The 26025-nt window shown below is 35.6% G+C and overlaps 1 protein-coding gene across 4 annotated transcripts in view; it reads left to right on the top strand.

Annotated features, from left to right (window-relative positions):
• Window positions 1-26025, top strand: part of ADGB (androglobin) — a 163847-nt gene that overhangs the window by 49298 nt on the left and 88524 nt on the right. For all 4 annotated transcript variants that reach the window (XM_040448929.1, XM_040448926.1, XM_040448927.1 and 1 more), the window contains 6 exons: window positions 2378-2517; window positions 5060-5146; window positions 12412-12641; window positions 14380-14520; window positions 16087-16181; window positions 24600-24774. In XM_040448929.1, coding sequence (XP_040304863.1) covers window positions 2378-2517; window positions 5060-5146; window positions 12412-12641; window positions 14380-14520; window positions 16087-16181; window positions 24600-24774 — 868 coding nt within the window. The remainder of the gene's footprint in view (window positions 1-2377; window positions 2518-5059; window positions 5147-12411; window positions 12642-14379; window positions 14521-16086; window positions 16182-24599; window positions 24775-26025) is intronic.

Raw genomic sequence — 26025 nt, 5'->3', positions numbered from 1 at the left:
GTCTTAGGAGGCAGAGGATATAAATATATGTAGCCATTTAGTTATCTTGACCTAGAATTCAAGTGTGGAAAATATTAAAATTTGAACATGACTATATTCTAAAGTAACTTTGTAATGTATATTTATACTAATAAAGGAAGCATCCTTCTTCATAAATGTGCTAAGTCATTAAACATTTTGATGGTCATTTCAAATTATGTGGTGCTAACACAGTAAACTCAGTAAAAACTGCCCCATGTACATCTTTTACATGCAGGTAAGAAAAAAAAGTGTAAAAATGTTTCAGTGGTGGGCACCTGGGTGGCTCAGTTGGTTGAGCACCCAACTCTTGATTTCGGGTCAGGTCATGATCCAAGGGCAGTGGGTTTGAGCCCCTCATTGGGTTCCATGCTGAGCATGGAGCCTGCTTAAGATTCTCTCTCTCTCTCCCTCTCTCTCTCTCTCTCTCTCTCTCTCTCCCTCTACCTCTCCCCTGTGCGCTCTCTCATGTTCTCTTTCTCTCTAAAATAAAATTTCAAAAATTTCAGTGTTCTAAGATAAAGTCTCAAATAAATAAAGTCAATGTTCTATGATGAGGTCTCATATATATAATATTTATATGTAACATTTATATTTACATATATAACATTTAATTTCTTCATAAACTTTAAGGAAGCCATCAACCAAATTTTAATATGAAAGAATCAAAAAACTCCCAGGAAAATTGTTATAAGTCTAGTCAAAGTGTCTTTTTAAGTGTAATACTGAACACTTATCCCTGTGTATTTTTCATAATAGCTTTTCTGAGATGCAATTCATGTACCATGCAGTTCGATGTATTTAGACTATACAGTTCAATGGTGTTTAGGAATGAATGCATTCTCAATCGAAATATATTATTGATCGGCTGTAAGTAGATGATACTCATTGAACTGGTTTAGCTTAAGTGCTTATGTCTGCTTTAAAACATTTCTTTCGTGGGGACCCAGTTGGTTCATTCAAAATTGTTCTCATATTACTAGGTTTCATTGTGGTAAAATATATGTACCATAATATTTGGCATTTTGAATGTTATAAATGCACAATTCAGAGGCATTAAGTATTCTTACAATGCTGTACAACCATCACCACTATCTATTTCCACAACTTTTTCATCGTCCCAACTGGAAACTCTGTACCCCTTAAACAATAATCTTTCATTCCCCTCCACCCCCAGCCCCTGGGAACTTCAAGTATGCCTTTTGTCTCTGTCAGTTTGCTTTTTTCCAAATATGTCATACAAATAGGATTACAAAATATTTGTCCTTTTGTCTCCGGCTTATTTCGTTGTGTATTCTTTTGGGTCATGTCATTTGAAATTAGGAGAGGGAGTGGCTATACACCTAAGTTTTAATCCTGTCTTGCCCTATATGACTCGTTAGAGAAGAAAGACATGAAATCACTAAATAAGGCAATATGAATTCAGAGTTACTCATCTCATACAAAGAAATCATGCCCCTATTGCCCCTATGTACTGGGAAAACTAGTGTTTTTTGAATCTTTAGTTCAAATGTCACCTTCTTGTGAAGACTGCACAAGCAATATTTGTCACACTTGCTTTTCTGGTCCTAGAGCACCATGAAAATATTATGTTTTATGTTATTTGCATATATGTCTCCTGTCACTAGACTCTAAGCAATTCACTGCTGTAGGCCAGGTGTTAATGCAGACTTGGGGTTCACAATGCCTGCATCACTGCTGAAAATACTTCTTGGGCAAAAGAATAAATTCATAATAAAATTTTGCATGTAAAACCAAAGTTTAAGAAATATTTGAGTTCATAACCATTAAAGTTACCTTTTGTCCCAAACTTTTAACTGTGAAATAATATGCATACAGGTAAATATATAATCATTTTATTAAAGTGTTAACTAACTTCATGTTAAAAATTAGATCTTTAATTAGGAGTAAAAAGGATTCTGGTAATTGGAAGTTTAAAGTCACTGAGTCTATCAGAGTGAACAATAATTACTTATACTTGGAGAATTTGTGTTATGATTATGTTGTTATTTAATTATGACCAAACTTATCCATGGTTGTTTAATGTTTTGGTTCTGCTGTTTGAAACACTTTGATTTACTGCATTATATAGGATGGGCACCCAAGAATGTGTTTATAAGGTTTCATCAATAATGACTGTTGATATAGATAAATAAAATAAAATAAATTAAATTAAATTAAATAAAACAGCTGAAATTCTCAGCCACAGTAGTATTGAAAACCAGCACACCAGTCTTTAGATGTAAGAAGGTAAGTTAAAATTATGAAAGAGTAAATAATAACATCAGTAGTACACAATAATATATGAGAAAAAATAATGTAAATCACTAACTGTACATTCCTTTCTTCTCATTTTTAGGGTTGTTGGAGAAAGATAACTATTGATGACTTTCTGCCTTTTGATGAAGACAACAATCTATTGCTTCCGGCCACAACATATGACTTTGAACTCTGGCCAATGCTTTTGTGTAAAGCTATCATTAAGCTGGCAAATGTTGAGTATGTAGAAGGAAGAACAATCACTCGCATAAAAACAAAAAGACAAACAACAAAAAACTATACATCTATATCACATAGCTTCATTTAAAAAAAATCTATTTAAAATAGCTTTCTTTCCAAACACTGTAAACGTTTTGATATAAAAATACCAAAACCACTGATTTGAAAAATTGGGTTACCCAGCAATAAGACAAAATTCTCCCAAGGGGAAATACGCAAAAATTATTCTATATCCAGTGCTTTCTTACGATGAATAGAAGGTGATCATGAAAAATAGTGTTTCACCTCAGCAGGAGAAAAAGGTGGTTTTTGTACGGGGAAGTACTGGTTCATCTAAATAGCGAATCATGTACACTGGAATCCAGTTAAAGTTTTAGGTTCTGTACATGCAGCAATAATTTATAATCTTGAAAACCTGAGCTCTTCTGAAGGATAACAATGTTTTTGATATCCTCCTCAGGATTTTGGTAACACTGCTCCCTTTTAATACATTTGTGATAAAAACTTCTTCCATTTGCTTCAATATTCTTGTGAAATCTGCGTATGTCTTCCATGCTTGCATGTCTTGTGCATCAACATGTATGAGATGTGTCTGCCACATACATTCATCCTCTTGGCTCCCACCTACAGAGACCTTAGGTCAACGCATCCCTGCCCTAGCCATGCAAAAAGAATCTTAGATGCTTGAGTTGCAAAGGCCTGGCAACTTTGTATCATTGCTCGGTTGGGGGGGATTCTCACCTATACTGAGCCACCTTGAATTTGATACCCTTCTCCCTCCTGCAGGGTGTGACAGCATCTCATTGTCAGCAGGATGCCCTTGGGCTCCAACAGACCACTGCAACCCTTTGCTCAGCCTCCTCCCCTTCTGTAAACAGAGCTCTGTCCATGTGAAGGGCACTCCATTTTGGGTTTTTTTGTCTGGATTTTCCTTTGGCTCAGCTTCCTTTGTTCTTTCCCAAGGCTACACAGTAAAACCAGCCACTCCACTGACATCCTAGACCGATCTCTTTTCTCTCACCAACCTTCGATCTTCTGTTCAGAATTTGTTTCACCAAGCTCACAACTCTTAATTTCAATGATTAAAAAAAAAAAAAACAAAAAACTCAGCCCAGATCTTTTAAAGTAGCTGAATAGAACTGAGTATTCACGCTGGTGACAACCGCGTTTGTTTGTTTTGAAAGAAAATGATGTTCCTAATGTTCCTAATTCTCAGACCTAACTTGAAGTTCTGAGAACTGGAGCTGAATTAATGCCAGTGAAGTGCTAAATGGGTGACCTGGAAAATTGGAGTGGTATTTTGCCTTTCTTAAAGCTATAGTTCCATAGAATTTTAGAGCCTCCTAAGAAATAGAACTACTGCTATTTTAAAAAATAAATCCAGCTTAGAAATAAAGGACCAGACTAAATGTAAGACATTTCTTAGGCATTATAGTGGCTACCTGTATACTTGTGGTACAATTTATACTTGTCTCTGCATTTTTTCTCAAATTTTATAGTATATAGCAATTATTTTAATATGAGTTTTAGCTTTCTACATTAAAAATTTAACGTGTAGTATTTCACTATCACTGTGCGCTACGCAAAGGAAAGGACCCTCTTCACATGAAGTATGCAGTCACTTCCTAAATATGATTATTCATAGTTTAGACTGTGAACTTTCCCAGGAGAATTCTGGTATCTGTGACATGTGTAGGCACATCAAAATTCATAACGTCTGAGCAACAAACCAATAAAAGTTTGTAAATGTTAGAACATGTGACTAAGATAGTAAGATTTCTTTCTGAAGAAAAGAACACGTCTGGTCAATATCATTAATCCCCTCCTTTGGCACGTGGTAAACTGCCAGTGTGACTCCTGGCCAGAACAGGGCTGTGGCATTTCTGCGTCTCAGTGCAAATAGACCAATCACTTTGGGGGAAAAAGGGACTAAAATGAGCAGAGTGGTATTGGGTCATCACACTCTCCTCTGACTTCATGCTACGGTGGCAGATCTACTCATTTGTATCGGATAGAAGAGATATTTGTCATCTCTCTGAGATTATCTAAGGACTAAATTAGGGCTATCTGATGTAGCCTTGACCTGCTATGTATGAGACTGATTTAGTACCCAGCCTCATGGGCATCCTGGAATAGGAGCTAACATCGGAAATATAAAAAGATATGGTTCTATTTTGTAAAGAATATGATAGTATATTGAATATATACAATGTATATCATCTAAATTTATATATTTTATAATATATATTTGAATATGCTTTGTGTATATGACATGAATGTTAACTTACATCTTTTAAAATAAGGCGTATAGTGTGTTTTTAAAATAAACATGAACTTTTAGATTGGATTCCTTTAAGCGCTTTAACAAAATGAATCATCTGGCTGTTGGAATAGTATTTTCTTCTACTCTAACATATAAGCCATATGACCCCTACATTTATTATTATATCACTGCTTACTAAAGATTCTTGGTGCTTATATATCTCTTTGTGTATGTTTTCAAATGTTATTAACTATGCTATTGCACATTTGCTTTTTTTAGCATCCATGTAGCCGAGAGGAGAGAATTAGGGGAGTTCACGGTGATTCATGCACTTACCGGATGGTTACCAGAAGTGATTCCTCTCCAGTAGGTTTTACCATTAAGTTCTTCATATGTATTTTTCTTTCTGTCCCAGTAATGTTTCTTTAACTAAAGTATTATTAAGCTTTCAGAAAATATAAAGAAAATCTCATATTTTACAAAATGTTTGTGAAAATAATGTTTTAGTGTATTAATATTTTATAGTATTATATAAACTTCCTTAAGAATTTCAGGATAAATTCTGTTTTTAAAAGAATACTGTGAATTTAATATACAAATATATGAATTACAAATATTAAAACCATGTTATTTATCATGTTTACAGGTGTCCCTTTATACTTATACAACTACTAACCTTACTTAATACAGAAACATATGGGGGCCCTAGGTGGCTCAGTAGGTTAAGCATCCACCTCTTGATTTCAGCTGAGGTCACGATCTCACGGTTTGTAAGATCAAGTCCCTTATTAGGCTTTGTGCTGACATCACAGAGCCTGCTTGGGATTCTCTCGATCCCTCTCTCTCTCAATTATACTATAAAATTTCAATTTTACGTATACATATAATTTTAAATGAAAAGAATAGCCCTCTCTAGCCCATAAAGGCAACTTGTAATTAGCCACATATATTAGGAAATAATTAATAGTAATAAAATACCTGTTAGGCATTAGGAACACTAATATATTATTTCTAATTAAAAATCACAATCCTGAAAACATTATCTCACATAATCATTCATATGACCTCATTAGCTGGATATATGTTATTACAAATGAAGAAACTGAAGCCCAGAGTGGTCAAATACCCCAAAGCTGTGTACATTGTACCTGGAGGAGAAAAAAATACAAATCTAAGTCTTGTTGGGTCCAAAGCCCACAGTCTTTCTTTCCTGTGATTCTAAATATTTGTCTATGTCCAAACAAGAGAGGCCATTTAATGTAGTGCTTACTAAAAATTTCACAAGTACTTTTATTTCATACATAAAGGTTATAGACACACAATTTGGTTATATTATCATTAATAGTAGAAATTAATCAAGTCAGGGGCGTCTGAGTGGCTCAGTCGGTTAAGTGCCTGACTTTGGCTCAGGTCATGATCTTGTGGTTCATGAGTTTTTGCCCCACATCGGGCTCTGTGCTGACAGCTCAGAACCTGGAGCCTGCTTAGGATTCTGTGTCTCCCTCTCTCTCTGCCCCTCCCCTGCTCACACTCTGTCTCTGTCTGTCTCCAAAAATAAATAAATGTTAAAAAGAAAAAAAAAAGAAATTAATCAGGTCAAAGTGCATAGAAAAACATTACATTGATACATCTGAACATATCATCAATTCAGATGTTGTATTTTATAAGAAGATCAAATACATAGTTCAGTTATCAGTTTGGATCATCTCTGATCTTTGACTGATATTGGGAAGCTACTGTTCTCAAAGGGTCCAGGTTAGAGGAGATTGAATTTGGTCCCTAGTAACTTGGATCTTACCATCTAAAGCATCATTTCAGCAGGATAAATTAGCTATTGCTTGGTTCAAATAAAAATATCTGCAGGGAAAAAGTGGATGTATAGATCCCTTCCTCAAAGGACTACTTTCCTGAAAGGGGAGATAATCTTATTATTATTTTTTTAATCTTAAGGAAAGATCTCGACAACACTCTTTTGGGTCATCTCATGGAAAATCCTTTTTTTGATACCTAATAAAACAGAATATTTCTTGACATTATATGGACAATATTAATGGAGAGAGGTAGAGACAGAATGAGGTGTAAAAGTATGGGCTTTTCTAAATTTTTATCTTCAGTGTTGATAGAATGTTTATAATTTTGCTTAATTTTTCCTGCATGGAAGTGAATAAAGATAGCAGGGACATGAAATCATCAGAAGTCCATTGGAGACCAGTACAGAAATAGGAGATTAAAATCATTCACAACTAGAAAATTAGTCAAAAGAATCGTGAATTGTCTCTTGCCAGAATCATACACTGAAATCATATATGAAAATTGAAAAGTATTCATCTATTTTCAGAATTATAAGGAGACCACTTTAAAATTAATAAAAATGTTGAGCATTTTTAGATGTCCAATTTGCATGAATTTATGGGTGCTCATTTCTATGAAAATGAGGCAGAAAAGCTTGAGCTCAGGAATCAGAACTATATACCTAGGTTTATGTTCCTACACTTTCAATTTCAAGCTATGTGAATTTTGCAAGTAATATATCTTTCTTTATACGTAAAATGAGAGTAAAATGACCTATCCAATATGGTTGTTCTTAAGATAAGTGAGTAGGTGATAGAAAAACTACTAATGTATGGAAGAGACATAATTACTATAAGTTTCTTTCCCTGTCTAGTGACTGTCACTAGATTATTTAATATTATCTAGAAAGATATATGGTAGTTGGTACTCAATCTTTGCAAATGGGGAAAAGTCTAAAGAAGAGTGAGACTGACCCAAACATTCAAATTTATCAATTTTCTCCTAAATACAACTGAAAAGTAAAAGATATGCACTATCTCTGATGTATGTATGTCACAATTTGAAGAGTATTTTCCTATGAACATTCTGCTGCATTATTCATATAATTTTAAATTACAATTATGCTATAAAATTTCAATTTTATGTATACATATATAATTTTAAATGAAAAGAATGTCATGAAATAGTATAAAAAAGAGTGTCAAGAAACGTTTAAGTTGAAATATGGAAGCAATGGCCATCAGCCCAGGATGCTGGTAGGGGTCAGATAGGGCCTCGTGGAGTGTTCTGAGTTGGTCTGAGCCTTTACCGTTGGCTGGATTTGTTTGAAGGAGAGGAAGGAGAGGGGCATTGAAGGCGGGAGAATGATACTGTCAGAGCCACATGGTATGTTCAGGAGTAGAATATTTCTGTTGCTAGGAAGGATTTGAGTGTGAAGAGAAAGACTCTGAGGGCCTTGCAGTCACATTCATGGTTTTCCATGGTTGTACATGGTCAAGGAGAACTAGTGTTGACTACTGGAACTTTTCCCGTGTGAAAATCAGCTAGGAGGAAAGTGTTTTGTGGCATTTCCAACAGACACCTTCCCTTCCACTCTCCTGAGGGAGTACCAAAAGGAGGCACTGGTCTACGTGCAATTATTGGCCTTGCCTCTTATGTTTTCCTTCCACTCGTGCAGTTTTACCATCTGAAAAGAAAAAAAGAAACCTTTTAACTCTCCATATAATAATAGGAACATAATCAATGACGTGTCTGAGAGGAAGTAAGAAGACAATTTCAAATGAGAATATTTGTTTCTTGGCACATTTCTCTGATGTCGGTGTAATTCATCTGGAATAGAGCACTTTGCCACCTTGCTTCTTTAAGCTGAAATCTGATTGACATATAATTTCCTATTAGTTTCAGGCATATATTATGGTGATTCAACATTTTTACACATTACTAAGTGGTCCCCATGATGTCTAGTTACCATCTGTTATGATATAGTTGTGACAATATCATTGACTATATCCTCTATGCTGTACAGTGCATCACCATGACTTATTTTTATAACTGGGAATTTCTACTTAATCCCTTCACCTACTTCATCCAACCCCTAATGCCTCTGCCTCTGATAGCTAACAGTTTATTTCCTGTATCTACATGTCTGTTTCTGTTTTCTTTTGTTTGTTTTGTGTTTTAGATTCTACATGTACCTACATACAGTTTTTGTCTTTCTCTGACTTATTACCTTTAACATAATACCCTCTAGATCCATCATGTTGTGCACAAATGGAAGGATTTTTATCTTTTCTTATGGCTAAGTAATATTCCGTTGTATATATATGTCACACCTTTCTTATCCATATCTTGGATCTTGTACATAATGCACAATAAACACAGGGGTGCACATATCTCTTCATATTGGTGTTTTCCTTTTATTCAGATAACCCAGAATTGGAATTTCTGGATTGTATGATAGTTCTTTTTTAAAATATTTTGAAGAAATTCCATACTGTTTTCCATAGTGACTGCACCAGCTTACAATCTCACCAAGAGTGCATAAAGTTTCCTTTTTTTCCACGTCCTCACCACAACTGTACTTTTATTTTATTTTTTGTATAACAGTCATTCTAACAGTTATGAAGTAAAATCTCATTGCGGTTTTTGTTTACATTTATATGATGATTAGTGATGCTGAATATCTTTTAATGTACCTATGTCTTTTTTTGGGGGGGGCGGGGGGAATTGTCCAGTCAGATCCTCTATCCATTTATTAATTGAACAGTTTGGGTTTTGATGGTTTGTTTGTTGCTTTTGAGGTATATGAGTACTTCATATATTTTTAACTCCCTATGAGATATAAGATTTGAAAATATTTTCTTGGGTGGCTCGGTGACTCAGTTGGTTAAGCATTTGACCTCGGTTCAGGTCATAATCTCACAGCTTGTGAGTTTCAGCCCCGTTTCAGGCTCTGTGCTGACAGCTTAGAGCCTGGAGCCTGCTTTGGATTCTGTGTCTCCCTCTTTCTCTGTCCCTCCCCTGCTCATGTTCTCTCTCTCTTTCTCAAAAATAAATACATATTTAAAAAAAAAAATTTTTTTTTAACATTTATTTATTTTTAAGACAGAGAGAGACAGAGCATGAACGAGGGAGGGGCAGAGAGAGAGGGAGACACAGAATCGGAAACAAGCTCCAGGCTCCGAGCCATCAGCCCAGAGCCTGACACGGGGCTCGCACTCACGGACCGCGAGATCGTGACCTGGCTGAAGTCGGACGCTTAACCGACTGCACCACCCAGGCGCCCCAAATACATATTAAAAAAAAACTAAGAATATTTTCTTCCATTCAATAGATTGCCTTTTCATTCTGTTGGTCATTTCTTTTGCTGTGCAGAAGCTTTCCAGTTTGATACAGTCCCACTTATTTGTTTTTACATTTGTTGCCCTTGTCTTTGGAGTCAAATCCAAACAAAAACAAAAACGACAATGTCAAGACCAATGTCAAGATGCCTATGTTTTCTCTAGGAGTTTTGTGGTTTTAGGTCTTACATTCAAGTCTTTAATCCATTATGAGTTGATTTTTGTGTATGGTGTAAGATAGTGATCCAATTTCATTCTTTGGCATGTGGCTATCCAATTCTTTCAACACCATTTCTTGAAGAGACTACCTTTTTCACATGGTGTATTCTTGTCTCTGTTGTCATAAGTTAATTGACTATACATGTGGGTTTATTTTTTCACTGTCTATTGTGTTCCATTGATCTAAGTGTCTGTATGTCAATAGCATATTGTTTGATCATTATAGACTTAGAATGTAGTTTGAAATCAGGAAGTGTGATGACTCCAGCTTTGTTCTGTCTCCAGTTGCTCTGGCTATTCAGAGTTTTTTGTGGTTCCACACAGTTTTTAAGATGATCCCTACTTATGTGAAAAATGTTACAACTTGAAAGGGATTGCATCAAATGATTTTTGGGTAGTGTGGACATTTTAACAATCTTAATTCTTCCAATCCTTGAGCACAGAATGTCTTCCCATTTATTTGAGCTTTCTTCAATTTCTTTTATTAATGTCCTACAGTTTTCAGTGTACAAGTCTTTCAGCTCATTGGGTAAATTTATTCCTAGATGTTTCATTATTTTTGATGCAGTTGTAAATGGGATTGTTTTATTTGTCTTTCTGATGCAACATATTTTGTATATTGATTTTGTATCCTGCAACTTAACCTAAGTCATCTATTAGTTCTAACAGTTTTAGGTTGTATCTTTTGGATTTTCTACATATATTAAGTCATCTGCAAATAGTGACAATTTTACTTCTTCCTGTCCAATTTGTATGCCTTTTATTTCTCTTGTCTACTTGTTCTGGTCAAGACTGGCAATACTATGTTGAATGAAAGTGGTGAGAGGTAGCATCCTTGTCTTGTTCCTGACCTTGAGGAAAAGATATATTTTTCATTATTACGTTGAGGTATGTTCTCTCTAAACCCACTTTGTTGAGAACTTTTACCATAAATGGACGTTGTACTTTGTCAAATGCTTTTTCTGCACCTATTGAGATGACCTTATGGTTTTTATCATTCATTTCATTAGTTTGGTGTATGACACAGATTTGCAAATGTTGAACCATCCTCACACACATCCCTGGGATTAATCTCACTTGTTCATGCTGTATTATTCTTCTAATGTATTGTTAAATTTGATTTGCTAATATTTTGTTGAGGATTTTTGCATCTATGTTCTTCAGAAATTTTGGTCAGTAATTTCCTTTACTTGTGGTGTCCTTGTCTGGTTTTGGTATCAAAGTAATGATGGCCTTGTAAGATGAATTAGAATGTGTTCCTTCTATTTTTTTCACAAGAGTTTGAGAAGAATTGGCATTCATTATTCTTTAAATGTTGGTAGAATTCACCAGTGAAGCCATCTCATCCTGGAATTTTGTTTGTTGGGATTGTTTTGATTACTGATTCAATCACCTGCCTAGCAATTGGTCTGTCCAGATTTTTTATTTCTTTATGATTCACTCTTGGTAGGTTGCACATTTCTAGGAATTTATCGATTTCTTCTACGTTGTCTGACTTGTTGTCATATAATTATTTATAGATTGTGTTGTGATCCTTTGTATTTCTGTAGTATCAGTTTTTATTTGAGTCTTCTCTTTTTCTTGGTGAGTCTAGCAAAAGATATTTCAACGTTGTCCATCTGTTCAAAAAACCAGTTCTAAGTTTCATTGATTTTTTTTCTATTGTATTGTTAGGCTCTATTTCATTGATTTCCACTCTGATCTTTGTTATTTTCATCTTTTTATTAGTTTTGTGTTTTGTTTGTTCTTCTTTTCTAGTTCTTGAGGTATAAAATTAAATTGAGATATTTCTTGTTTCTTGAAATAGGCATTTATTGCTATGAACTTCCCTCTTGGGGTAACTTTTGCTGCATCGGTATGGTTTGTTTTTTTGTTTTTTTTCTAATTCAGCAGATGTATAGGAGTCACTCAGCTAGGGTTTTTTTTGTGCGTTGTTTTTTTTTGTTTTTGTTTTTGTTTTCCAGAGGAAGTTGTTCCATATGTAGTTATAGGTTTGGTGTGTCATGGGAATTGCTAAGTTCAGAATCTTACACCACTATTTGGAACCAGAACTCTGTTCGGTCTCTTTGCATCAGCAAAGCCCAGCACACAGTAGGTACTCAATCAAAGCATGTTGGATGGATAAATGTATCTATTTGAAGTAACTATTGAAATTTGAAGTAACTATTGAAATTAGTCTGGTGAAATTGTCAATTGATTTTTCTGTCAGTAATTTCTTGATGATCAATGGTGGAGTAAAAAGTTCAATTTGGAAATTAATGTTGGTGTGTTTTATTTAAGCCCAGGATATACGGACAAAGTTTGGGAGCTCTTGAAAGAAATATTGCCTGAGTTTAAGCTGTCAGATGAGTCCAGCTCTGAAAGCAAAACAACTGTTGTAGATACCAAATTAAAAGAGGCAGGGAAAGAAGTGAAGAATGGCAAAGAAATGAAAGATGGCAAAGAATTCAAACTTGACACTTCAGTGACAGCATTAAAGGCACCTGAGAAAAGTGACAAAGTTCCAAAGGGTAAGAGATTTTCTATTACAATGCCATTCAACATGACTGTTATATATAAATGCTTTACAATCATTGCTGAATTTAATGACTTTTTATTGTCATTGTCATTTACTAAGTGTTATGTAAATAATTACGATCCTTTCTTTGTAGAATTTTAGGACTAGTAATGCTGTTTACTATATGGTAGTTATTGTTCCATATTTTACTGTCTTAAAAATCAAAGGCAACTATATATTTTGATGATACTGATAGTATAGTGTTAATATAGGAAGAGACATTAAGTTTTTAATTTCCATCAAACTCATCTACCTTATATGTTATATGTAGAGTGGAATGGACCAAAACAACAAAAGAGAAAGTTGTCCTGTTTTTGTCTTTATTGCCCCCACCAAGAAAATGTGAAATAGACACAGATTATGATTACCTGACCATTTATTGCAAGGTAGAAGTTCAAATTTTAAAATAAAATAATTTCAAGTTATTTTATAAAGTATAAGATCATAAAATAAGAAATATATTGAATAATTATTTATTTTATATTTTCTAAAATATTTCACATAGCTATGCATATGAGCAACAAAGCTTTTACAGTAAAGTAGGATTAGATATTCTAGAATATACTTAGCTTTTTTTATATACCTTGATAGCCTTTATAATGATATTTCAAATAATTGTTTTATAAAATATTGACAATTTGTCCAAATTATTCCTTATCAAGATTTTATCTACCAACATTTACCACAGAGAAACTATTACTATAAATGTTCCTTAAAAACATACCAAGATCAAGTTTGTGAGTGATATCTGCTTATCATAAGCCCTTCTTTAAATGACCTAGTGTGCATTAGTTTGTGAAAGAAAGCAAACCAAGAAAGCTGATTAAATTTGTTTCATGCAATATTTCTCCAGTTGATTTGAACTTAGAAGACTTTTTGCATGTATCACAAATTAACAACTGTCCATCCATCCATTAAAATCTACTACTTGCTGAGTAGAATAACAATAAATGTTCCAAGAGTTAGTGATAACTCGGTGAAGAAAATCAGATGTGGAACTTAGCTCCTAGCATTTATGATCTAGTGAGAGAGACTAATGTTAATTAAAAAACAAACAAACAAACAAACAACTATAACCATATACTTGGACCTGAGACCTGAAGGGAAATTCAGAAAACTACAGGAATTCATATTTAGTCTAGGGCATCAGGGTAAAATTCTCTAAGTAATTTTGAACTAGGTTTGCAAAGATGAGAGGGATTTCTTGAGAAAGATGAAGGTATGTGGAGAGAAGAGTATTCTACGCGGAGATAGAGAGCAGATAGAGAGCTTATGATATAGTAGGAGATAGAGAGCTTATGATATAGTAGGAGGAATAAAAATACTCGCTTTATTCTAAAAAGAGAAAATTAGCCAGAATTATATATAATATATAATTATATATATTAATTAATATGTATAATGTAAATTATATTCAAATGATCATCTCCACTTAATACAAAATTATGTGTAGTCAATAATAAATAATTCTGCATGTCTTTGACAGTGCATTGTCAATTTTCAGTTTTCTCTTCCTTTATTTTGATGTTTCTAATTAGAGATGAGTAGTGTTTTGGGAAATTTATGGCTATTGTTTTATATTTAAATAACACTACTGTTTTGGCCTCCTTTCCAACATAATAACTGAGTAAGTAATATAGTTTGAGGTTTTATAGTTAGAAGATTTATTATATATATTTTTAATGTGTTAGAAAAAGCAGATGCAAAAGACCTTGGGAAGAAGAAGAGTAAAAATGGAGACAAAGAAAAGGAAAAGGAAAAATTCAAATGGTCACTTCATGGTTCAAGACCCTCATCAGATGTACAATACTCGCTGCAGTCTCTGTCAGATTGTAAGCTTTCAGTCTTCCAGAATAATACCTATTTTAGCTGTTTCCTGAAATGTTGGAAAATTTTGAATTGTAAAAAGTTGTAATACAATGTAGGAATACAAAAATGTGGTTCCTGTTCAATCATATCTAAATAAGCTTGTTCCAGTTTGCCCATAGTTGTTAAACTCTCAAATTGGTATGCATATTGGGCAAAGTCTTACATATGCAACAGAGGCCAAGTTTGTCCAAGTTTTTATGGTACAACAGTCATAGAAGGGTTTGCAAGGAGAGAGACATATACTAATAAATAAATGTATATGTTATGTATTAACATATCACAAATAATGTTATATATTGTTATATATAGTATAATATATAAAATTTATTATACTATATAAGATATATGACACATATTATATAAGATCCATAAATACCAATGTATAATTATATAAACTATACAAATATAAAACATTTATATAAATATAAAATATAATTATATATTAGTGTATATAAATATGTATTAGTATATGTCTAGTATATGTCTCCTTCTGTATAAATTATATATATATGTGTGTGTGTGTGTGTGTGTGTGTGTGTGTGTGTGTGTGTATAAATTTGCCTGGCTTCAGATCTCTGCTCCATGAAAAACATACATAGTTTAATTTTTAAATGTAAAAATATGTTTCCATAAATTTGGCATATTTTATATATCTATTCTAGAGAGATCCTTATTAATATCTAATTTGTATTTTACATCTCTAAAAATATTATTCTTCCAAAAAATATTTAATAGAGTTAAATATTAGTGTTTGAATTTGCAAAGAAATAAAAGAAAAACTTTCTAATTAAAAATAAAGACAATACAAGAAAATAAACTACATCGTCTTAGCCAGAATCTTTAAAGAACAAAAGCACATTGAATTAAATATAGTAATTTCAGGTCTGTTAAGAAACACATGAAAAATTAAGTGATGCTCAGAAGTATTAAATATTAAGCAATCAGTTTTGTGTATGAAACTAATATAACACTGTATGCTAACTATACTGGAAATAAATAAATAAATAATAAATAAATAAATAAATAAATAAGAATTTTCTGACTATATATATATGGCAATATATATAAACTAAGTTACTGTCTAAGTTTTCCTTCTTCATAGAAGGATTACTTTGTTTATATTTTCTTTCTTCTTGACATGACATAGAAACTTCTGGATTTCTTTAAATTCAAAGTAACATTTCATCTAGGAGAACTAAAAAATGTCAATTTTATCCTTTTGAACATAATCATTTGTAGACTATTCTAAATGACATTGGCTGATAGAGTTTTTGTGATAACTTTTTTTACAATGACATAAAATGATTTCTTAAACAATTAGATGGTATTATGATCAAGGTAAAACTAATGAGATGTTCTATGAAATAGATACACATGCAAAATTTAATGTTTATTAAATATATTGAGTCATTTACCTATTTTTCACCAGCAAAGATAAGCTCATTAAGGAATTTGAACAGACTGGAATGATCTCAGACAGACCCATTTGGCTAAAATTTCCATGACACAATATATGTTTGTTTTTACAGGTTCTTCAGCAACACAGTCTGCTCACATGGTTGTATATGCTACCTTTACACCCCTCTATTTGTTTGAAAGGAAGATCTTTTCATTAGAAAAAGTGGTAAGCACTCAAGGCCAGGAAATACAGTACCATTTATAGTGTGTGTGTGTGTGTGTGTGTGTGTGTGTGTGTGTGTGTGCCTGTTTGCATTAGAAGGGGGAGAAAGAAAGAGAGGGAGAGTGTGTGTGTATGAGTGTCTGAGAGAGAGTGAGTGTGTGAGAGTGTGTGTGTGTGTGTGAGAGAGAGAGAGAGAGAGAGAGAGAGGAACAGAGAAAGAAACAGACACAGAGAGATTTGTTGTGGTAGAAGGTATACCAGAATTTAATCAAAATTCTATTCCTGATTTTCAGTTTACTTATCTTTAAAATTAAGCACTCGAATGCAGGGACCTGAAACATTCACAGTTATCTTTATCTTAGATGATTGCAATAGTTTCATGTTTAAAAATGTAGACTCATGTATTATTTTTTTTCCATTCTAAGCAAAAGAAAAGGCATATGTATTACATATTTTAGTAAGAATCATGTAAACATATCTAAATAATAATAAGTTATCTTTCCATAAGCAGATGATAAATATTTTCTTAACATAAGATGATTTAAATGAACTCATATCCACATCTGGTAAATCACTGCTGTAACCTCCTTGTATCTTTAGATAACACACATACAGAAATGTTAATTGATTTTTTCTTATAAATCTAACAACTTAGAGAAAATTTAGAAAATATACACAAAGGCGTATAAATTTAAATATTTATAGTATAAATATCTAGACATAAGGAATGCTAACATTTTGGCACATATCCTTTGGTTTTTTTTCCCTCTGTACATGTATTCTGTGTGTATATGTATATACTTTTTTTTACACAGTAGAATTAAACTTTATGAATTTATTACATTTTGGAAGCCAGGTTTTTCACTTGACACTATACCACTAACTTTTTTTCCATGATGTTAAGTATTTGACAACATAATTATTAGTAATGGCATGGTCTGTATGGGTTTCTCATAATCTTTAAATACATATATTTAAGCAAATTTATACTGCTTTCACTCATTTCTCCCACCCCAGACCCTCTGCCTCTGACAACCCTACCAATCTGTCTCTGTTTCTATGAGCTTATTTGTTTGCTTTGTTTTAGATTCTGCATATGAGTGACCATACGGTATTTGTCTTTCTCTGTCTGACTTATTTCATTCAGCATAATGCCCTTGAGGTCTATTCCATGTTGTCACAAATGGAAAGATTTCATTCTCTTTTACGGCTGAGTAATATTCCATCATTCTGTTTTCTTTTTGTTGCGCTGATAGGGTGAGTTCCAGTGCCTTGTCTCTGAGTTGACTGATCCTTTCTTCTGCTTTGTTTAGTCTGATGTTGAACCCCTCTAGTGTACTTTTCAGTTTAGTTATGGTGTTCTTCAGCTTTATGACTTCTCTTTGGTACTTTCTTATATTTTCCTTTGTGTGTGTGTGTGTGTGTGTGTGTGTGGTTGTGTGTGTGCAAGTTCTCACTGTGTTCATCCATTTTTTCTCCCCTGTTCAGTGAGCATTTTTATGAGCATTACCTTGAGCTTTTTATGAGACAAATTTCTTACCTCCATTTTATTAAGGTTTTTCTTTGAGTTTTTATCTTGTTTTCACTCTTCCTCTCTCTCTCTCTCTCTCTCTCTCTTTCTCTCTCTCTCTGTTTGGACACATATTCCTCTGTTCTTCATCTTGCTTGACTCTCTGTGTTGGTTTCTATACAGTAGATGAAACAACCGTCTTTCCCCCAGCTCTGTGTTGGTCCAGGCAGTCCATTATATTTTTAATAGCTCCCCATCAATGAGGAAGTGCTAAGACCTGTCAGTGTCCCTAAAGGGAGGATCTAAGCATTTATATTCAAACCTATAAGCAGCAGCTCTTGAAAGTATGCAAATATTGGGGTGCCTGGGTGGCGCAGTCGGTTAAGCGTCCGACTTCAGCCAGGTCACGATCTCGCGGTCCGTGAGTTCGAGCCCCGCGTCGGGCTCTGGGCTGATGGCTCAGAGCCTGGAGCCTGTTTCCAATTCTGTGTCTCCTTCCCTCTCTGCCCCTCCCCCGTTCATGCTCTGTCTCTCTCTGTCCCAAAAATAAATAAACGTTGGAAAAAAAAAATTAAAAAAAAAAAAAAAGAAAGTATGCAAATATATACAGTCATAGGGCAAGCAAGTGGCCATGCTATCTGGAGATGTCCCCTGGTTGGCAGTCACAAAAAGTTGGAAGTTGGGGCCCCAAATGATCAAAAGACCCTTTTTTTGAGATATGGGTGAGCTGGAACAAAGCAGAGGGAGAGTGCCAAGATGGTGTCTGCAGCCTGCATTTCTTGAGAGCAGCTCCATAGTCCACTAGGTATGTGCCAGACTTGAAGCCTGCCTCAGACAGAAGCTCCAGGACAAGCCAAGAGTCTTCCTTCACAGACAGACTGGGGGTGTGGCTCAATTTGCTGTCCGCACAGTGCACTGAGGGTGGCAGCCTGCCAAGGGCTGTCTCTCCAATTGCCACAGTCCTGTGGAACCCAGCAACGCGAGCTCCCCCTTGCTATGAGAGCCAGGCAATCCAGAGGCTTCCTTTGGGTAGCAGCTGCAAAAAACTGGAGGGCCAGACGTCAAAACCAGGGCACCGACCACATGTGAATCTCCTCTCCAGGAGACACAGTGACTCTGGAGGGCGGCAGAGGAAAAGCATAAAACCTAGTGCTTGCCCTCCATGGTCTCTAGAAAGGATCACAGTCAGTCCCAAGATGTGTGTTTAATTACAAGTCTGCCCCTCAGGCTGCAGCCATGATGATTAGTTAATAGGCCTCCCCCATAGAAAGACTGAACTTCTGGGTCTGTTGCCTTTTGCTGTGCCCTGGGGGTGGTAGCTGTGATGACTCTTTCTCCATTGGTAACAGTCTGGTGGGACCCACAGGCGTAAGCTCCACTGGCTGCCGGAGCCTGGTGATTAGAGAGGGGTCTCCTAGCAGCAGCTGCAAATTCAGGGCACCAGATGAGAATATGAGCTCTTTTCTGGGTGTCACTGATTATTCTAGTTCCACGAGGACCAGGAATGCAAGTTCCTCTGGCCTCCAGAGCCAGGAAGTCAGGAGGCCTCCTCTGGGTAGCTGCTGCAAAGATCAGGCATCAGAAGCTTGTAGAAGCTCCCCTCCAGGAGGACTGGTGTTCTCAATCAGGGCAAAGGGAGATGTGAAGCTGGTTCCCCCCAGGCTCTGTTCTTGGAGAGTGTTCCAGCAGGCACCTACTGTGTGTGTTAAATAAGATGCTGGCCCCTCAGGACGAGGCTTTAATCTAAGCCAGTGAGCCTTTCACTTTAAGTCTGGGTGCAATCAGCTAGACTTTTTATTGGATATGAAAATCACTTTTCTCTTTCCCTTATAAAGAGTAAAGTCCACCAGCTTACTTGCTCTTCTCTCTGTTTAAAACAAACACAATACTGCATTTGGAGCTTATTAAATCTTAACCCTTTGGGGGACCCCTAGACATCTAGCACTTTAGTTCTAGAATTCCGTGTTCTGAAATCACTGCATTTAAAGTTGGAGAAGACTAGATGGTTTAGTAATATAATTATACATAAATGTTCATTGGGTTAGTTACAAACAGCTGGATATTAAAAATTCAATGAAAATTTGGTTGAAGTGTAAATAATCCAATTGGATGCTTATTGAGCTTTACTACACAGTATATTTGTCTTCTAGATGATTCGTCCAAGCAGCATCACTCTTTCGTTGTTTTTCTCTCTTTTTTCTTCCACCTCTTCTTCCTCCCTCTCCTTTTTCTCCTCCTTTTCTTCCTCCTTCTTTGTCCTTTTTGAATAGACACCATGTATTCACAGAAAAATCTGCCGTTTAACAGGGTAATATTGTCAAGATGGCAGGGCATATAGTGGCAGTTTCTCTGATTTTAATTCAAAGTTAATTAACTTTACTCATTGCCTAAATCCAAGTGTGTTTCCTTGACCTCCCACAAATTTGAGTCTCTGATTAAGATTTGGGTGGGTCATCTATCTCAGCCCTGATTTTCTTTTAACCTCTTTACATGACATTGGCCTAGCTGCTGTCCTAAATATTCCAGAGATCAAATGCTCTAATACCATGGACTAAAAAATGACCTGAGCCATGCTTTGTGGACTGCCATGGTCTCACTATGGGAAGTACTTAAACTATTTTTAAAACTATAAAATACAAGAATGGGATGAATACATCACACATGCACACACACACACACACACACACACAAATCCTACAAAATAATCCATTTGAACTCTTGGCTGTCCCACTGAGAAATTAATATTTAAGCACAAAGTTAGTTTCTAATTTAAAGGACAAAAAAGATCACCTATGTTTGTTGTTAATCCAACAGATTTTATTGATGATCTATTATGTGCTAAATAATAAGTTAGGTTTTGAGGACCTGTGCTGAGCAAGATTAAGAAAACTCTGAGCCTAATGAAGGAGACAGACATGCCAACAATAGTAATAAAATTAGAAAACTGGTATAACAGAGATCATAAAAGTTATCTGGAATATGGTAGAAATATAGTGTTCAAACAATGTGTGTTTGATGCGTGACCAAATGAATGAAACAATGAGTGGAAGAATGAATATGGCACACATAGCAGAAACATGTTTCTGTTTAGTGGTTGACTGGGGAAGCCTTCCTAAAGGAAGAAGTGTTTAAGCGATGGCCTTAAAAAGTTAGCTTAATAAATAGGAAAAAAGTGTGCTCAAAGCAGAGGAGGACTTATGTTGGAAAGTCTGGAGGTGAAGGAGAGCTCTCTGGGTTCAGAGAAGTGCTAGAAGTTGAATAGATAGCAAGGGGAGAAGTCTCAGAGGCAGCTTGAGACGTGGGAGGGAGTCAGGACATACAGAGTATTATAAATCCTTCTTCTGAGGGATTGAAAATGGTTTAAGGGGTCCCGAGGTTCAGGAACTAACCCAATATCTGTAACAATAATTAAATGAACTGTTTCACCCATCCCCCTACCTACCTCCACTCTGATGACCATCAGTTTGTTCTCTGTACTTAAGAGTCTATTTCTTGGGTGAAGTAAGTGATGGGGATTAAGGAGCGCACTTGTGCTGAGCACTGGGTGAACTGTTAAATCACTATATTGTACACCTGAAACTAATATTAAAAAAATGAACTTCAAGGCTATGATGAACTGGTTATATAACCTCACTGTCTCCCTAACTTGCCTGCTGATTCTTTTACATTAGCTGATAGCCTGATCTTGTTCTCTTGGTCAAAATCAGAATAGAATGAGACACAATGTTTTAAAGATAAACCAACTAAAATAATTGTATTCTAATGGCACTTTGTTAAATGGAGTACACTGCTAAAAATTATAGCCCCAAAGACAATGAGACCAACATTTAAAATAAAGTCAATACTTTACATTTTTTGAAAGAATTGGTCTAGAATACAAGAAAAAGAAAACTTGGAAAGGAACAGGATGCCATGAATTACCCCACATTATTCCCCATCTTCTTGTTCTTGGATATTCTAAATTGTTTTAATTTTATTTAAATGTGCGATCTGCAAGTTCTAAGAAAGCTACCCACTTGCTCAAACTCCTACTTTTAGAATGTTTGAAGGGTGCCTGGCTGACTCTCTCGGTAGAGCATTTGACTCTTGGTCTTGGGATAATGAACTCCATCCAGCCCCACGCTGGGGGTAGAACTTACTTTAAAAAAATAAATAAATAGAAACAAGATGTTTGAAGTGGGAGGGGGTAGAGGAATGAACAAGCCTTATGGGCAAGGACGTTTCTAATTTAAGTCTACACATAAATTATTAAAAAATGTTTCTTAAGTCCTTACCTAAGGTTTCACCTGAGTGACTCTCTCTGCCTCAAACTCTAAGAAAATTTGAGATCCTTTAACAAAGTTTCTCAACATCAACTATATAACTATTTTCAATAGCATTACTTACTTACATCATTCAGAAATTTTGGGAGGTGCAAAACAGGTGGGATTACTGTGAGATAAAACAGTTCATGGTGAATCCAGGGATTATGACTGTCACAATTAATTCATAATTGAAAGGAGATATGGTATGTATGTTGGAATTAAAATGAACTATGAGAAATCAGCTTACTTACTTTAAATCAAGCTAGTACTTTTGTGGATTATTCAAATAATACAATAGGTGTTTAACACCATATTTAATTGTTTGACACAAAACCTTACATTTTCAAATGCCTTAAATAATTTTATTTTCCGATGCTCTATGGCTTCAAAAAGAGTAAAGAATCTACACCTTTGGTTGCAGTTATAAGAAGAATTATAAGAGATATGTAGACCAAATTCGCTAAATGTTAAATAGTAAACTATTTGGAAATGATTCAATTTATAAATACTACTTTGGGCATGGCTTCGATTCTGGAGACAAAGTATAGTACTGTTCTTGGTTACTATATGAAATGACATCAATAAATCATCCCATAAACCCCCATCTCGAGTGTTGGGAAACTTTCAAACTTGGCAGGGCAAAAGTTGTAGAAAAAAGGTTTAGTCTTTAGAATATTTCTGAAAAAAAAACATTTTTAAACCACTCTAAGGCATAATACCAGAGGTTTCTGAATTGTTTTCAAGGAATCACTAACATTCACAAGAGCAATAAAGGGATGTTACAATTCTCTCTGCTTTTTATTAGGCCCCCCCCCCCCCCCGCCCACCGCTTAAACATTGAATCACTTTCCTCTTTATTTTGCACCTTTAAACACTTTTAAGTGGCTTTTCTGTACTCAATAGTGCACTGATTGTCTCCTTTCAATTATGAATTGTTATAGTCATTAGTTAAGCCCTGGATTCCTGAAGAACTGTTTTATCTGACAGTGACCCCACCTGTTTTGCACCTCCCAGAAGTGGCCATTGAGCTATAGAAAAACAGTGACAAAAGTAAGGCAGGTTCCGGCTGAGGCAATACTTTGCAATAGGCTAATAGGTGGGTTTCTGGTCCTAATTGAAATGACAGCTTTATAAATGTACATTTTCAAGCATTGCTTTTTGCATAGAAATCAATGATGCAAAGTCACTAGGAAGAAAAGTAGTTACTGGCAAAACTGACTTAAATGTAGTTATTTTATTTTACTTTAAATGTTTCAACATTTAGACTGTGAATGCCAGAATTTGGCGACAGAATATATTACTTTAACTTTCGCAGACTTTTGATTTCTTATGGCATATTTCAGCTATCAGTTAGTAACTGAAGTTCTGCTTAAATATGATACTGAATTGTGCCAAAGCAGCGTGGCTTCAGGATATCTGAACAGTCGAATATGGGAAGCATCGTCCCAGACAATGACTTGATTTAGCAGGATTTAGGGCAGCCTCTCTCCTCTGCCCTTCTGTGAAAGGCTCCATTGTTTGCAGAGATCATGGGGATTTCCTGTGGGAGAGCTTCTGTTGGAGGGTGAAGGCATGAGCCATAGACAAGGCACTGGCTTATCACCTCATGGACCTCACACACTACATGTAGTGGATTTTTTCCTTAAAACTATGTAGCCGTTCTGGTGACTAAACAAACAAATAAACGAACAGACACAACCTTCACATATTAAGCACTGTTATTAAAGGTTTAACCTAGGAATTTACCCAAGGGATACAGGAGTGCTGATGCATAGGGGCACTTGTATCCCAATGTTTATAGCAGCACTCTCAACAATAGCCAAATTATGGAAAGAGCCTAGGTGTCCATCAACTGATGAATGGATAAAGAAATTGTGGTTTATATATACAATGGAATACTAGTTGGCAATGAGAAAAAATGAAATATGGCCTTTGTAGCAACGTAGATGGAACTGGAGAGTGTGATGCTAAGTGAAATAAGTCATACAGAGAAAGACAGATACCATATGTTTTCACTCTTATGTGGATCCTGAGAAACTTAACAGAAGACCATGGGGGAGGGGAAGGGAAAAAAAGTTAGAGAGGGAGGAAGGCAAACCATAAGAGACTCTTAAAAACTGAGAATAAACTGAAGGTTGATGGAGAGGTGGGAGGGAGGGGGTGGGTGGGTGATGGGCATTGAGGAGGGCACCTGTTGGAATGAGCACTGGGTGTTGTATGGAAACCAATTTGACAATAAATTTCATATTAAAAAAAAAAAAGCTTTAACTTAGAATAGTAATGGTTGATTAATGTTGGGCCAAACTGAGGTGCTGAGATTTTTTTTCAATCTCAGAACATCTTAAACTTTTAGAACTGAAGAGTGGCTTCTAGTTCAAGTCTCTCAAGTCTCTCATTTTGTAAATCAGTAGATAGGGGTCTCTGGGGGAAAAAAAAACATGATAAGAAATGCCAATGGTACTCACATTTATGTTAGGAGGTAGAAATATGGGTTATTGTTCCTTTATTACTACTTTCTTGTGGTAACAGCATTTTCATAATGACAAAGTATTTTTTATGCATAAGGCAATCGCACATATCCTTTTAAATCTGCCTTCCACTCTTTAGGCTGATTCTGCCGAGAAGCTGAGAGAATATGGACTTTCCCATATCTGTAGCCATCCTGTGCTGGTGACTAGAACTAGGTCTTGCCCTCTCATAGCACCTCCAAAGCCACCTCCCATACCTGCCTGGAAAATCTTTCGTCAAAAAAAGGAAACTGTTGTAACAGATGAAGCTCAAGGTATGGGTCATGTTGTCTGGAAATCTTTCTGATTACCATTTCTCTATCTGTAGGTCTAACAGTTGAATTTGTAATAGAATACATCTATCAAGGCAAGCTACCCAAAATTATACCTAAAGCCTACTTTTAATTTTATATCTAAATGTTATGTCTTTAATTTTTTTAGTGTTATTTATTTTTGAGAGGGGGGAGTGAGAGAGAGAGAGAGAAAGAGAGAGAGAGAGAGAGAGAGAGAGAGGATGAATGGGGGAGGGGCAGAGAGAGAGGGAGACACAGAATCCGAAGCAGGCTCCGGGCTCTGAGCTGTCAGCCCAGAGCCCGACGCGGGACTCGAACTCACAAACTGTGAGATCATGACCTGAGCCAAAGTCAGACACTTAATCCGACTAAGCCACCCAGGCGCCCCTAAATTTTATGTTTTTAAAGGGTTAATTCTCCACATTTCAGAAGCTGAATAGTTTGGTTCACATCTAAACTGACAAGATATATCCAGGCCATTCTTTGGGTGAGAGTATTGTAATTATTGTGATAGAAAATGGTTTGTAGCAAATAATATTTAAAAACTTAGGTAACATATTTAAGCCCCTGGTGTGAAATCACTCTAGAGTGCCCTGTAGAACATAGTCTTTGAATTAACTGATTTAAATTTAGAATAGAAACTGACCCTTATTTAGAATATAGGGATATAACTTCATTCTTGGACTCCCCCTGTGTGAATACTGTCATAAGCCACCATGAATGGTAGTTGTGCTAGAAATAAAGAGGTTCATGTGGGCTCAGGGTGGGGTGGGGGACTGTGCTCACCTAGTTCTTTTTCTTTTAACTTTTTGATCATTTTTTTGAGTTTATATATTTTGAGCGAGCATGAGTGGGGGAGGGGCAGAGAGAGAGGGAGGAAGAGAATACCAGGCAGGCTCTGCAGTGTTAGCACAAAGCCCTACAGGAGACACGATCTCGGAACCGAACTGTGAGATCATGATCTGATCCCAGATGAAGAGCTGGACATTTAAAAGGCAAAGCCGCCTCGGCGTCCTGCCCACCTTGTTCTTATTCTCAGTTTACTTCCAACCTCTTCGTAATCCAAATCTCAGTCTTTACTCCTTCAATGTTGTTCTCTCCAAGTCTTCATTCTGATTCCAGTATTTCATAAGTACCAAGTTTCAATGGCAAAAGAAATGAGTGAGAGCATTAAAAGAAACTCAATTCTAAAGCAGATGCATGAGATGGGATTAAAGGAGAACGAAAACTTAT

Source organism: Herpailurus yagouaroundi, unplaced genomic scaffold (genome assembly GCF_014898765.1).
Source record: "Herpailurus yagouaroundi ecotype Mexico unplaced genomic scaffold, PumYag 198, whole genome shotgun sequence".
NCBI classification, from domain to species: Eukaryota; Metazoa; Chordata; class Mammalia; order Carnivora; family Felidae; genus Herpailurus; species Herpailurus yagouaroundi.
Note: the sequence above shows the minus strand (reverse complement) of the source record. Positions and strands in the feature narration are given on the sequence as shown.